Consider the following 16,089-nt stretch of genomic DNA (forward strand, 5'->3'; position numbering starts at 1 on the left):
TTAAAAGGGCACATCAAGTAAAATAAAATACTATAAAACAAAAGCAACCTAGGTGCCTTAGTAGCATTTCTGGAAGGAAAATGGAACATGCAAAGGGTCAAGGGAATGGGTATTTTAAACTTCGGTGACTTTGGCACCTGTATAGCATCTAATAGGAGAGGGGTGTGAAAATTCTACCCGTTCTGATGTATTTGAGTCCAAAATCACCCAAAGTAACAGTTGTTTTGTTGTTCAAGGCAATTCAGATGTTGTGGTATCAATTATGAGAGTTGTGAATGATGTATGAAATGACACCATTTCTGTGCAGGGCCCAGAGGGAATACAATAATTGTTCTTTTGTGATACTTGCCAAATTGTTACACAGGCAATCATCAGCACAAATGCTTCCATAAGAGTCTATCAGCCTCAAAGACTCAGGATGAAAGAAAGAAAGAAAGAAAGAAAGAAAGAAAGAAAGAAAGAAAGATTTCCATCCACCTCACAGCTCTAGTTGTTGCTTTTTTGAAGACTTTGTTAAAGCTTTCTCTCCACGCCCCTATCAAAATGCAAAAATTATTTTATTAAGTCTATTATGTTGTTCTCCCCTGAAGACTGGTAGCAGTCAGTGAAAAAGCAACTTTAATATAAGCTAGAGCTGGAGCTTGGATACTCTGAAATTGTGGGAGGTGGAGGTTCAAACGACGCCCATCTTCCTGAGTTGCCACAAAGTGTTCCTTGACCACAACTGGGAATCGAGACCAGAGAACACTTTCTGGTGCGGATGTCTGTGCCAACTCCTCAACTTGGGTGCAATGGTCTCATTAAGGAAATAAAGGCTTGCTACTTTCAGGGATTGGAAGAAAATCTAAAAGATGTATTTAATTCCTGGAGTGGGTTGAGGCACCTAATGTTTTGCTAAGTAAAAGCCACTAAACGTTTAACACACAATATGCAAGGTCTTTAAAAAAATCCCTGAAATGATTTGTGTTGCACAAAGACACATTCCAGGTTATTGCTGCATTTGTATGTGATTGAGGCTAGATCCAGCAACGATTCAGTGATTTCACTGTCAGTGAAATAAGAAGTTGGTCCAAAGCCATAGAGTGCTTTTCTTCTTGCCATTATAGAACCAACAACGGCACAAAGGAAAATACTGTTGCTCTTTAAACAAGATGTGAAATACATTCAGTGTGTTTTAAACTTTTACACCACATTAAAGTGAGGTATTTTCTTGATTTTAAGACAGTTTAAAATTCTGAACTTACAAGCAGAGACCAGATTGGATTCAAAATATAGCTGAAGACAGGAGTGATGACGTGGGGTTTTAGCTTTTTAATATATATTTCTGTAAATTACTTATCAAAGAAATACCCATATGTGCCTTTGAACTTTTAAAATAACAGTATTTTTCTCCAACTTTATATTCTTTTATTTATTTTTAAGAATTATTACATCTCAAGGAATAAGAAAGGAGGTTATTATAGAAAAGGTATTCTTTTCTTTTTTTCCCCCTACAGTGACTGACAGGCTGAATTCTGTCCTCAGTTAATCAATGGAAATTACACCCAATTAACAGAGGCCCAAACTGATTCATGAGGTATCTTGGACTGATTAGCATGGAAGACAGGATGGATAAGTAGTGTTAATAATCAGCAAGAATAGTTTTGTCCTTTGTGAATTATGTTTCTTAATTTAAGGGTAATTTTATCCAGTCTGTTTTAAACTTTTCCTTGATTAAGTTCTGAGTGCATGAGTTACAATGAAAGTAACTAGAATATAATAGCTTTATAATAGTCAATTAGAGTTTTGTCGTTGACTTCAAAGGGGTTGGGACTTCACCCCTGTTTCTTATTCAAATGGATCTTAGCATATGGAATATCCCTCCTATATAGAGTTGCTCTTAGTTCTGCCAGTTACTTTTAGGTCTAAAAGGATCTTTCCAGCAACCAGGACTAACAGAAATATAAGACTACTATAGCCATGTCCTCTGTATTGCCATGGTAATGCACATGGTAACTATAAGGGATCTTTTAGGACCTCTATAAAGAAGGATTAGGACTGACTGAGCAGTTCAAAGCTACTGCATTGAATAGTTGTTGGCCATGTAGTGTTCAGCAGGGAAGATGAGGGGTGCTCACAGCCCTGTGTACCCCATTGCCTGAAGGATAGGTACTGGAAAAGTAGGAGATGTATGTACAGACCCCCCCTTGGCTAAATGGGGCTAGAACCTGAATAGATTGTTTTTGTTGGAGTGAGCTGGATCCTGATATGAAGTAGGTAGACAGGAGTTTACCACTGAAGGTATAGGAGAGAACCCAGGTACATTAGGATTGGTGAAGGCTACTCATCCTAAGAATAGGAAAGTTACATGTCTTCACAAGGTGGTTTAGGATTGGCCCCTGAAAGTGCAGTAGGCTGCTCTGCGAGAGAGAGAACTAACATTTTTGAGGCAAGATATTTACTTTAGGGGCTGATCAGAGGAAAGACTTAGAGGCTGTTTAGGTAATGGCCCTAAATCTGTAGAATCTGCCTATCAGTTGCATATAATCTAAAGTTAATACCTTCTAGATCCTCATTTACAACTACATAGTGCAAGTTGTTTTTAATATTTCCCTAAGAGGTTGGCAGCTACAAAAGCAGAAGTAATTATTAGAAATGGCAAATCCATGGGGGTCCATTCATAGCATCTGAGGAAGTAGGTCATTGCCTCTTAGCCCATGCTTCTGAACCAGGTAGTCACTAAAGTGCCACCCTGCCTTGCCTTCTTCCTGCATAGTCAAATGCAACTGTTTGTCTTTTGTGTAGCCACTAATTACTTCTTTTTTGGCAGTTTCCACAACTTGGGATAAAATCTGCTACAGGAGGAAAAGGATGAAAAGATGGCCAATTTGCTACCAAGTTCTGGCACTTTCCAGAAATTCACTCATGAATCCTTGGCTGCTATTGAGAAGCGAATCTCTGCCCAGAAGGCATGCCATGACCAGCAACCAGAAGAGAAACCTAGGCCCCAGCTTGATCTGCAGGCTTTTCAAACGCTGCCTGCTCTCTATGGGAATCCTCCTCCAGAGCTCATTGGGGAACCACTGGAGGATCTTGATCCTTACTACAGTAATCACAAGGTCAGAGCTACCCAAAATGCTTGTTGTTATTTTTCTTTGCTTTATAAGTTGTTCATGCTGAAGACTTTGATTTTCATTCCTCTTAAACCAGATACCCATACCCATCTTTTTATTTGCTTGAAGGATTGCAGAATTAAAATGAAGAGTGCTCCCTTTGAAGGATTGTATTAGGACAGTAGGCAGAGAAGATTGTTTGGGTAAATGTGATATCTTTTTATTAGACCAACTAAATACTGTAGTTGGAAACATTGGTCTTTACAAGCTTTTGGGCATGAACATCCTTCTTCAGGCATAGGGAGAGTCTGCTGGTGTTTGTATGCTCTTCTGGGTGGAATAGAAGCTTAAGCCAGTGTGCAAAATGCAAGTCTGTGAAAACGCAAATGTGTGGAGGGAAGATCGGGGGGATGTGAGTTAACTGTATTAGGACGGTTGTATTTAAGTAAGTTATAATAAAAAAGCACATAGCACAATAAGTGATATCATAATGAAAAGATTAACTTTCACCTCAAGTAATCAAACAGAAGGAAATTCATCAGTATGAAACACTTGTTTTCTGCTTTAGTTCTCTCAAGTGGGGCCAAAGGGGTACTTAATGATTTATGTTAATCTTCTACGTCAGTGATCTTCTCCCACTCTGTATATAACTTGGGAAAGTACAGAATATGAGAATATGTTACTACATGCTATTTTTTTTACTGGTTTATATAAAGGGTTTTCCAGTATATTAGATCCATGTGCAGCCTACACCAAAGCCACTACATTACATGCAGCTTTTCTTTGAGGGATGCTAATAGGTGGAGCACTGTCACTTGCATTGCAATGCCTCTGGGAATGCAAAATAATAGAATTTTAGGCCCCTAAATTGTTTTGTGAATCCCACTCTAAGTTATTAGAAGCTGTTTAAAAATATTTACAGCTGGAGGATATTTTTAATTAAGGTAATTAACTTTGTAATCCTTTATAGCAGTGAGGTCCAACATTTTAGGCAGGCATGCCACAAATAGTTCTGCACCGTCTTATCCCAGTTCCTGGCCTTATTGGCTGTTCTACTTTCTGCTCCCTGCCCCATCTGCCACTGTGCTGTCTGTCCTCTCCCCTGTCTGCCGCATGCCACACCCAGAACCTGCTCGTGCCATTTGTGGCACACATTCCACAGGTTGGCCACCCCTGCCTTACAGAGTCACTATCAACCTTAGTGAACACTGAGAAAGGCCTTGATCTGGAACCTGTTTACACATGGAGGCAACTTTATTCACATAAGGAGTCCAATTTGTTTAATGGGAATAGGGCCATAAGTAAAATTACCTATGTGCATAACTTATTTTAGGATGAGTCTTCAAGAAAGTATCACACTTATAATTTCCAATTTCATAATGACCTTAATTTACATGGGAAAAAACAGTGGCTTTTAATGATTTTTTAAAGTTATATGTAACAAAAGAAATAGGCAAAATTATAAAGAAACCTTCCAATTTAAACATACAAACAAACAAGTCAGTGATCAAACTCCTATCCATAATTATTTGAAACACTGGCCATGAATATCAATACTTCTTTTCAGTTAATAATAACTGAGGAGTTTTAGTTATTCAGTATCAACTCTATTTTTTTTTCTTTAAAGATTTTTATGGTATTGAACAAGAAGAAAACAATCTTCCGATTTAGTGCTACACATGCCTTGTGGATTCTTAGTCCCTTCCATCCGATCCGAAGAGCAGTGATTAAAATCTTGGTACATTCATATCCTTTAAACTGGCTTTACTAACATTTTACAATAAATATGGGAGTCATGGTGTGGTAATATTTTAGAACATGAAATAGGTAGAGCCTTTTCCTGAAAGTGAGAATATAGTTGCTACAAATAACTACATAGATCATTCTGAATCATTTTAGAAATGGTGAGAATTTTGTCTCCCTTATGATGCTTACTAAAAAGATTGTCTTCAGTATATGAAGGAAGAAATGTGCATGGATAGTTCTACAAGGAACTGGTCTTGGAAGACTGTGACAGTCTGCTTAGCATGCCAATCACTTTAAAAGTAAGAGGCCAAGTGAGAAGCAACCCACAGGTGTGGCAGGAGCCAGTTAGAGAGTTACCTGACCAGGAGGGGCCTGCACTTGAAGCATGTAAGCCCAGGGCCTGAGCTGGTCAGGACTCTAACCCTGAGAGCCATGGGGAGAGGAGCTCCTGGGTAGCACAGCTGCAGCAGGGGTCCTGGTTAACATCTGAGCTTGGGTAAGCCACTCTGGAGGTATGAGGAAGGGACTAGGGGGAGCAGGTGGTCCCAATAGGCCTGGGAACAGGGCAAAGGAAGGACAGAGAGGCCTGAGGGATAGGATTAGAGGGTCTGTAGCCTGGAGAAGGGCAGGAGAGAGCAGAGAACTGAACAGCTGGGAAGCAAGGAGGGCCATGCTTCTAGGCTTCAACTGGCCCTTCTAGGGAGACTGAAGGCCAGGGACCACTGCTGGAGGCCGAGGGGGCCAGAGGACCTGTAGCTCAAAGAAGGGTATAGACAAGGCAAGGGAGCCCAGGGATTGAGGCCAGGGCCCTGGAGGCCAGAAGGGGTAGAGATAAGAGCTTGAGGGGGGCACGACATGTTGCTCATCAGGAGTTGCCCGCAAAGGCAAAGCGCAGATTGGGATGCTGCACTTGGGGGTAGCCTGCAAAGGCAAAGTGCCTGGGTGGAGAAGAAAAGCCTGGAAGCTATATCTGGGAGTAGCTGAGCTAGATGAAGTGCCCAGGCAGAGAGACCCAGTCACAAGGACTGAGGCCATGCCCCAAGGGAGCTGGTGATAGACACTGGTTTATAACATCTGTGAGTCATGGGCATGGTGTAAGGGGCAGTCGGAGCCATGTCATAAGCACCTAAGGCAAAGTAGAGACACTGGAATACCAACATGAGATCAGGGATCCCTGGGACAGCCTCCATTTTTAAAGATCTAAGAACAACAAGGTGTGGCAGCCAAGGTAAAGAGAGCAAGCCTAAGGAGTAAGCAGCCACCCTTGGGGTGAGCACCTGTTACACAGACAAGTAATACAAGGCCTAATACTGAACTCATTTTTACTTGTAAGAATCAAAATTAGTCCCACTAAACTCAATTATAGACTTAATTTACTGGTTGTTTTGCCTGGAATCACCTCCCTGACCTGTGAGGTGTGGACACCATGGATTGGTCAGCCTTTAGACACTCCTTTTCTCCACAAGGGTCATTGTGCTTGTGGTCCAGCTGTTGGGTCTATGTAAGCTCCTATTTGTTCCAGGGCATAGTAGGGCATCTGCCACATGCACAACTGCCTCATGAATCGGTTGTCCACAAAGGAGCATAATATATTTTAAATGGGAAGACGAGGGACAGGAGGAGGCTAATGTTGAGCATGGAAATCTTTTCCCGACATACCCCAAGTCTTGTATGAGGAAGAAACATCCTTTGGCAAAGGTACCGAACTAAGACATGTGAAATCTGAATTCAGTTCCTATTGCTGTCAAACCTTTCCTGTGTGAGTACGTTCATGTCACTTAGGCTCTGTGCATTTCTCTTCCCCATCTCTAAGTGAAGATAAAAAAATGCATCCTACATCAAATACATCTTACATTTGGACTGTGAGCTCTTGGGGGTATGATGCATCTTGATTGCATAACTGTGACAGTAACATAAATAACATTAATAGTGCCCTATTGCACGATACAATTCAAACTTGATAAATACCTATAAATGAAAGCATTCAGTGTGCTACAGGATTCAAAATCAAACAAATTCAGGCTGATGGAACAAATTGGTGAAGTTGCTGATTACCCTGTAGTTTTCCTTGCCTTAACTCTCGTTACTCACATTATTCACTTTGTTTATTATGTGTACTATTATAACCAATTGTGTGTTCATGGTGCTTATACCTGATAAGACATCTTCATCTTCATCTCCTAACTGGACCAAGTACGTTGAGTAAGTATTTTTGTGTGTGTGTGTATATATATATATATATATATTAGTTCCCTTGTTAATTAGTGCGTGTGCCACATTTATAGCCCTTGTGCAGCATAATCTCATATTGAACTTGATAGGAATTTTAGTTCTGTTGAAACTTAAACAATATGGGCTGGGGGTGTAGGATCATCTTCTGCTTTGTTTTGCTGCGGTTTAAATCCAAAGTAACTCACTGGAGTCCCAATGGGCATGTGCATTAATGCACTTTTCCTCATGCACATTAAATTTAGTACCTCCAGGCATTTCTAAACATGCTGTGTGGGTGGATGGGCTGGGGGGGGGGCCTTGAATTAGAGTGGCTCTGAGAGCGGCTTTAGCTAAAGCAACCCCACCACCATTTTGAAGTGCTGATACATGAGGACACGGAGGCTGGCTGGAGTGCAGTAATTACCACGCTCCAGCAGACTCAATTAATCGAGTTTGCTTTGACGTGCTGTAATTACAGCATGCCAGAGCAGCCTCTTGGCTCATGTACAGGCACCCTGGCGCACATTAGACTGCCCTAAGTCTCAGTAGTGCAAACACATACTTTTTAGGTGACGCTTAATGCACAGCAGCCTATTTTACTGTGTGCTATAGTTTTTATGTGACTTTTAAAATAGGATACTGCACATTAAAGCGCGCGTGTAGATGTGCCCACTGTAGATTTTCATTGGGTAAGTGAGGGTAGAATCTGGTTATCTTAACTCCACAAAAATACTGAGATATTTTGCTATTTATCTTACCTATACCTATCTTTATTCTAAGTTCTGAAGTCCTTCCACAGTTGTTACTCATTCTTACCCAGGAAAATCTATAAATCAACATTGAGCAAGGATATCAAGGTCAAAGTTTTACATTCATTTGAACAATGTTGATGTGTGCATTCTTTACTCATAGAAAAAGTGCTGCAGGTGTTTTTTGCCTGTGTGACTCTATTAGTAAGGCTCGCATTTTCAGAATGGCCAATTCTTATACTTTTATCACTAAAATTACAGTAATTGGCATTTTTTTTAAAGCCTGGCTCTTGGAATCCTGAGAGAACCTGAGAGCCTTAGAATTCAGACAATATTTTCAGAATCTGTTTTTTTCCTAAGTAAAAAAGGCTACAGATTGTCTGAGTACCAAATAAATGCCTTCAGAATTCTCTGAGGGGATTTCTGTCTTGCAGAAATAAGTGCACTCAGTAAAACCCGCAAAGCTTTTACTGACAGTAAAAAATTACTACCTTAAAATGAAAAGCCTGTAAAGCTTTTTAAACATTCTGGATAGAAGTAGAAACCAGAGGTGCAAAGTAAACAATACGCAGGGCATTGGACGAGCATTTTGGTGTGTTGAACAAGTGGAAGATATGGAATATGGCTGAATTCATTTACAAGTAGCTATTGATAATGGATGCCTCACACTTCGGGTGTCTAACACAAAACACCTTAAGATTTTAGCAGAGAAAACTGTAAATCCAGACAAGTATGCCCCAGATTCTGATAATGATAGCCATGTCAACTAATATTTCAAATTGCCTATTAGTTAGCCAGTTCCCAATTAAATCAATCAGAGTCTTTCCATTACCTCGCTGAGGGTATTGGTTCAGGTCCTTAAGGCTGTCAGAATCCAGAGAGAGAGTAGGCTTGAGTGCAACTCATATCCTCTTCCATTAATTGTGGATGCTCTTGCTTTTCTTGGATACTCTGATCCCCAGGTACACTTTCACTGGCATTTACACTTTTGAATCATTGATAAAAATATTGGCAAGAGGATTCTGTCTGAATGAATTCACTTTTCTTCGAGATCCATGGAATTGGCTGGATTTCATTGTTATTGTTCTGGCGTAAGTAAGACTTCATGTGTGTGCATTTCTTTAAGAGCGCTAAATTGTTCTTGCTTGTATTTATTTTCTCTAGAACTTTTCACTGAAGTGTTGTATTTTGCACTCAAATACAAAAAAAATGGATGGAGCGAATGTTAACTGCACCTGAAAAACTACCCATATTTCCCCCTTTATTTTATGGCTTCAAGCATAGAACAGCTTATTTGTCTCACAAAAAGAGCGGGAGGCTCCATAGAGAGGAAGACAGTTTTTATGCAGTAGTCCATCGCATGGGAACCGGCAACCATTTTATATGAAACTAGGAAAGGGTCTGACATGACAGAGATTGATGCAATGTATCCGTTTTGTCCAAAAGAGTGAATGAATGTGTGCGTGTGAAGACAGAATGGCCACAAATACATGGACACCGTGTTAGTCAGTGGATCAAGTCTGGCATCAAATACATTTGAACTTGATCTAGCTGTAATTAGAAAATGCAGTGGCTGGGAAATACAATCAAATCCATTAAGCTACAGCATTAAAACATACTCCAGTTCCATAAGCCTGTCAAGACTGTCTGCGAGCCACATTGTTCAAGTCGCATGTGGGATGTATTGTTTGCTATCTCTTTCCAGTTTAAAAGCACGGAGAGGTAAAATGTTTTTGTCCAGGTTTTGTTTGATTGTTCCAAACATTCAAAGTGCTGTATGGGATATGATTTTTCAGCTCAGGCTTTTATTTTGCTTAACCCAACTTGTGAACACACGCATGGATCCTCAGCACAGCTCCCGGGCTGGGAGAGCCCAGGCAAATTCCACAGCTCCGGGGCTATGCTGTTTTTAACCCTCCCTACTCCCCACCAATCCTGACCAGGCTATTTTAGCACCCCCTCCCCTGAACAGCAAGCCCCTGAATTGGGCACCCCCATGAACCCACCAACCCCCCAATCCCACCAGGTCCCTTCCCAGTGACCCCCTCGCCCTCCAGATTTACTCACCTCTGGCTGTCTGCACAAACACATGCATGAATCCAACTCAGGTTTAAGGGTCTCAAAGCCATGTAACCTGAGCTAGGTCTTTCAAATGCTTGTTTGCCCGCTCAGTGTACTCCCAGGGAGAGCTCACTAAGAACTCAGCTCAGTCAGCAGAAAGATGAGGATCTAGCTACCATGCCCAAATACAGCTACAAGACATAACCGTTTCTTAAATCCTGGGAGTCTAAGGGCACTATTCATTACCAATCTAAAGAAAGGAGTAGCAAATTATAGCACTACAGGTGAAAAGAAACCTAGATACACCTTGTGTGGGGACCAGAGATGAACAAACTGCGCCGCTGATTCAGGCCAAGATCTGACACTAAAAGGCAAGACAATGGCTTGAACCAACTGTACGAACCAGGATTTGGAAGGTCTGAAAGCTGTAACAAAGAGGTAAGTGAAGTGATGGTGCCAGAAGGCAAAGTAAAAGCCTAGAGCAGGAGCCAGGGGTACAGCCAAATGTTGGGAGCAATGAAAACAGAGAAACCATAAAAATATTAGGAGAAAAGATGGATTTGTGTGGACTGGCCTGACTCCCACTGCTAAGAGCTGCCCCAGATACCTAGGAGCATCTACCAGCACTGAGTTTCTAGTTCTCCAAAACAACTTGTCCAGGCAGAGACCCTGACGTGTGTGTGTGTGTGTGTGTGTGTGTGTGTGTGTGTGTAGAATAAAGCTTGGTTGCTGGGTTTTTTTGTCCTGTATTCATTTTAAACAAGTTTTTGTCTGTGCAATAAGTAGAATTCTAGTGACATCAAATTCTACTTCCTGCTATGCATAAAACTGGTGTGAGTTTGTACATAGAGAAAGGATTGAACAGTACTAGTATCAGCAAGAAGAGGAGCAAAGACAGTATTTCAGACATACTTGGGAAGTATCAAGTATCGAGTCGAGTGCCGCGTCCCTTGATTGTTCCTGGTGGTAGTCCTGGGGCCAGTTTTGTTCAATATCTTCAGGTGGGATGGAGTGCACCCTCAGTAAGTTTGCAGATGACACCAAACTAGAGGGAGTAGTAGGTATGCTGGAGGGTAGGGCTAGGATTCAGAGTGACCTAGACAAATTGGAGAATCGGACCAAAAGAAATTGCATGAGGTTCAGCAAGGGCAAGTGCAAAGTCCTGCACTTAGGATAGAATAATCCCATGCACCAGTACAGGCTGGGGATTGACTGGCTCTGCAGAAAAGGATTTAGGGTTACAGTGGACAATAAGCTGAATATGAGCCAACGGTGTGCCCTTGTTTACAAAATGGTTAACAGCATACTGGGCTGCATTAATAGAAGCATTGCCAGCAGGCTGAGGGAAGTGATTATTCTCCTCTGTTTGGCACTGGTGAGGCACATCTGCTCAGTTTTGAGCCCCCACTACAGAAGGATGTGGACAAATTGGAAAGAGTCCAGCAGAAGGCAACAAAAATGGTGAGGAGGCTGCAAGACATGACTTATGAGGAGAGGCTGAGGGAACTGGGCTTATTTAAACTGGAGAAGAGAAGAAGGAGAGGGGATTCAATAGCAGCCTTCAACTACCTGAAGAGAGGTTCGAAAGAGGACGGAGCTGGGCTGTGCTCAGCGGTGGCAGATGACAGAACTGACTAGGGACAGAACTGACTGCTCAAGTTACAGCAAGGGAAGTTTAGGTTAGATATTAGGAAAAACTTTCTCATGAGGAAGGCAGTAAAGCACTGGAACAGGCTTTCCACAAAGGTGGTGGAATCTCCATCTGTGAAGGTTTTTAAGACCTAGCTGAACAAAGCCTTGGCTGGGATGATCTAGCTGGGAATGGTCCTGAATTGAGCAGGGGGTTGGACTAAATTTGACCTCCTGAGGTCCCTTCCAGCCCTCTTTTTTCTATGATTCTATAAGTAGTCAAGAAGTTCTAGAGAGGATTCTGGGTGTATGATGGGGAAGACCGATTTTTTGGGGGGACTAGGTTGCTTGTAGGCAATTTGATATACTTCCATTGTGGAAGAGAAACTGTTATTTTGTATTGATTCAATTTAGTCTGGATTCTTTTAGGAGAGGGGACTTGTAGTGCAGGGAGAATATATAGTTTTATGAGGGGCCTGGGGAGAAAGTGTGCTGTGAAATTTTTCTTGGGGATTCAGTCAAAAATATGTATGCTCTCCTTCTCTCGATCTAGATTGTTCTGAAAAAATCTCAGTGTTGTCTTTATTTGAGAGTGTATAATGTTCAAATATGTTGTCAGCATACATAACCAAGCACTAATCAAGAAATAAATCCCTAATTTGTCATGGCTAGGATAAGCCTTTGATGAATGATTTATTAATGTTCAAAATTGTGTATGCACAGAAGACTTACCAGTTAAGACCCCCTGTATATAAAATAGTTGAACTATTCATTCATGTTGATAGACGGTTGTGTCACATCCTTATTTTACAGATATGCTGGAGAGTTTAGTGACTTAGGCAGCGTTTCAGTCCTTCGCACATTCAGGGTACTGAGAGCTTTAAAAACCATTTCAATAGTGCCAGGTAAGAAGCCTGATCTTGGAATATAGCTACAAGTGAGTCCATCCTCCAACCTCTTCACTCTTTTTTCAGATCTTTTGTTTTTATCTTTCACTTGTTTATATACAGTGAATTTGTAGACATGTTTTCATGTCTCAGCCTTGTTGGCCTACTCAGGATAATTAAGCTAATAGAAACAATTTGCTGTCTCTCTTTGTTTATGCCTAAGAATTTTTTTAAATCTTTATAATATCTGCTATCCAGAATTCTCTTCTATTTGCTCTTATTTTTCATAATATTTTGACTGTGCAATGTCCCCAGTATCTTAACAGACTTGTGCATTATCATTAATGTTTATTGTGATAAGATCAAATCTCATTTGGTTTTTTGTTTATTCTTTAAGCAGACACTCAGTGGAAGAGTTGCCTATTTAAGGCCATATAAAAATGAAGTACAGGCCATTGATTTGGTGCATTGTCTCTTTCTGGACACTATATTGATGCACTAGTTATGAAACTCTGGCCACTAGACATTGTTTAAAAAGAACAATACTTGTGTGGTTCAGCTTCTCAGTCTATATACTGTTTTATCTCCTTAGGATTGAAGGTCATCGTAGGTGCACTTATTCAGTCTGTTAAGAAACTTGCTGATGTGATGATCCTGACTGTTTTCTGCTTGAGTGTCTTTGCCCTTGTAGGGCTCCAGCTCTTTAAGGGTAATTTGAGAAATAAGTGTGTCAGGAACCATCAGCAAGGGCAAGTGCAAAGTCCTGCACTTAGGATAGAATAATCCCATGCACCAGTACAGGCTGGGGATTGACTGGCTCTGCAGAAAAGGATTTAGGGTTACAGTGGACAATAAGCTGAATATGAGCCAACGGTGTGCCCTTGTTTACAAAATGGTTAACAGCATACTGGGCTGCATTAATAGAAGCATTGCCAGCAGGCTGAGGGAAGTGATTATTCTCCTCTGTTTGGCACTGGTGAGGCACATCTGCTCAGTTTTGAGCCCCCACTACAGAAGGATGTGGACAAATTGGAAAGAGTCCAGCAGAAGGCAACAAAAATGGTGAGGAGGCTGCAAGACATGACTTATGAGGAGAGGCTGAGGGAACTGGGCTTATTTAAACTGGAGAAGAGAAGAATGAGAGGGGATTCAATAGCAGCCTTCAACTACCTGAAGAGAGGTTCGAAAGAGGACGGAGCTGGGCTGTGCTCAGCGGTGGCAGATGACAGAACTGACTAGGGACAGAACTGACTGCTCAAGTTACAGCAAGGGAAGTTTAGGTTAGATATTAGGAAAAACTTTCTCATGAGGAAGGCAGTAAAGCACTGGAACAGGCTTTCCACAAAGGTGGTGGAATCTCCATCTGTGAAGGTTTTTAAGACCTAGCTGAACAAAGCCTTGGCTGGGATGATCTAGCTGGGAATGGTCCTGAATTGAGCAGGGGGTTGGACTAAATTTGACCTCCTGAGGTCCCTTCCAGCCCTCTTTTTTCTATGATTCTATAAGTAGTCAAGAAGTTCTAGAGAGGATTCTGGGTGTATGATGGGGAAGACCGATTTTTTGGGGGGACTAGGTTGCTTGTAGGCAATTTGATATACTTCCATTGTGGAAGAGAAACTGTTATTTTGTATTGATTCAATTTAGTCTGGATTCTTTTAGGAGAGGGGACTTGTAGTGCAGGGAGAATATATAGTTTTATGAGGGGCCTGGGGAGAAAGTGTGCTGTGAAATTTTTCTTGGGGATTCAGTCAAAAATATGTATGCTCTCCTTCTCTCGATCTAGATTGTTCTGAAAAAATCTCAGTGTTGTCTTTATTTGAGAGTGTATAATGTTCAAATATGTTGTCAGCATACATAACCAAGCACTAATCAAGAAATAAATCCCTAATTTGTCATGGCTAGGATAAGCCTTTGATGAATGATTTATTAATGTTCAAAATTGTGTATGCACAGAAGACTTACCAGTTAAGACCCCCTGTATATAAAATAGTTGAACTATTCATTCATGTTGATAGACGGTTGTGTCACATCCTTATTTTACAGATATGCTGGAGAGTTTAGTGACTTAGGCAGCGTTTCAGTCCTTCGCACATTCAGGGTACTGAGAGCTTTAAAAACCATTTCAATAGTGCCAGGTAAGAAGCCTGATCTTGGAATATAGCTACAAGTGAGTCCATCCTCCAACCTCTTCACTCTTTTTTCAGATCTTTTGTTTTTATCTTTCACTTGTTTATATACAGTGAATTTGTAGACATGTTTTCATGTCTCAGCCTTGTTGGCCTACTCAGGATAATTAAGCTAATAGAAACAATTTGCTGTCTCTCTTTGTTTATGCCTAAGAATTTTTTTAAATCTTTATAATATCTGCTATCCAGAATTCTCTTCTATTTGCTCTTATTTTTCATAATATTTTGACTGTGCAATGTCCCCAGTATCTTAACAGACTTGTGCATTATCATTAATGTTTATTGTGATAAGATCAAATCTCATTTGGTTTTTTGTTTATTCTTTAAGCAGACACTCAGTGGAAGAGTTGCCTATTTAAGGCCATATAAAAATGAAGTACAGGCCATTGATTTGGTGCATTGTCTCTTTCTGGACACTATATTGATGCACTAGTTATGAAACTCTGGCCACTAGACATTGTTTAAAAAGAACAATACTTGTGTGGTTCAGCTTCTCAGTCTATATACTGTTTTATCTCCTTAGGATTGAAGGTCATCGTAGGTGCACTTATTCAGTCTGTTAAGAAACTTGCTGATGTGATGATCCTGACTGTTTTCTGCTTGAGTGTCTTTGCCCTTGTAGGGCTCCAGCTCTTTAAGGGTAATTTGAGAAATAAGTGTGTCAGGAACCACACTAAAATAAATAACTCAATATATGTGGATGATAAGACATGGGACTCTTATGATGCCTTCCTTAATGAGTCAGGTAATTTTTTTCTTATTTCCTTTATGAAAATATGGGTAAGAATATTTGTTATTACAACTTAATGTAGTTCAAAATGCCAGCGTAGTTGCAAAATCTGGGGGCAACCTCTACTCCTTTTTCCTTCCTTCCTTCCCCTCCTGCCATGTTCCTGGAAACAGTGTTCTTAAAATTTCATCTAATATCCAACAGCATTGCCCAGTATGATATGATAACAACTGAAATACATATTATTACAGTCTCTGGTGTAATTTCTAAAAGTTCTGTCTTTACTGTTTGATGGATAGGTATAAGCATCTATAGTTTTACATACCATTAAGTAGCCTACAAATATATGAGTTTTGATGCATATTATCAACAGTTTTACTAGGGAATCTGCTAAATTGCTTCTTTTGTCCCTTAAATTGTATTTATATTTCATAGATTCATAGATTCTAGGGTCGGAAGGGACCTCAATAGATCATTGAATCCGACCCCCTGCATAGGCAGGAAAGACTGCTGGGTTTAGATGACCCCAGCTAGATGCCGATCTAACCTCCTCTTGAAGATCCCCAGGGTAGGGGAGAGCACCACCTCCCTTGGGAGCCCATTCCAGACCTTGGCCACTCTAACTGTGAAGAAGTTCTTCCTAATGTCTAGTCTAAATCTTGCCGAAAAGCTGGCAAGTCAGTCAGCAACACGGAAGTCCTTGACTTCAGGAAAGCCGACTTTGACAAGCTCAGGAGGCTTGTCAGTGAGGCCCTAAGGGACCGTGACCACAGGGAGAGGGGAGTTCAAGAGGAGTGG

General features: G+C 40.9%; 1 protein-coding gene across 1 annotated transcript in view; it reads left to right on the forward strand.

Annotated features, from left to right (window-relative positions):
* The first annotated feature begins 2,858 nt into the window (after positions 1-2,858).
* The window catches only part of LOC102373562 (sodium channel protein type 5 subunit alpha-like), an 83,281-nt gene continuing 70,050 nt past the window's right edge, over positions 2,859-16,089 (forward strand). Inside the window, 6 exon segments of the mRNA XM_025203377.1 lie at positions 2,859-3,098; positions 4,720-4,834; positions 6,926-7,040; positions 8,761-8,889; positions 12,302-12,393; positions 15,085-15,306. Coding sequence (XP_025059162.1) covers positions 2,859-3,098; positions 4,720-4,834; positions 6,926-7,040; positions 8,761-8,889; positions 12,302-12,393; positions 15,085-15,306 — 913 coding nt within the window.

Source organism: Alligator sinensis, unplaced genomic scaffold, assembly GCF_000455745.1.
Source record: "Alligator sinensis unplaced genomic scaffold, ASM45574v1 scaffold885_1, whole genome shotgun sequence".
NCBI lineage: Eukaryota > Metazoa > Chordata > Crocodylia > Alligatoridae > Alligator > Alligator sinensis.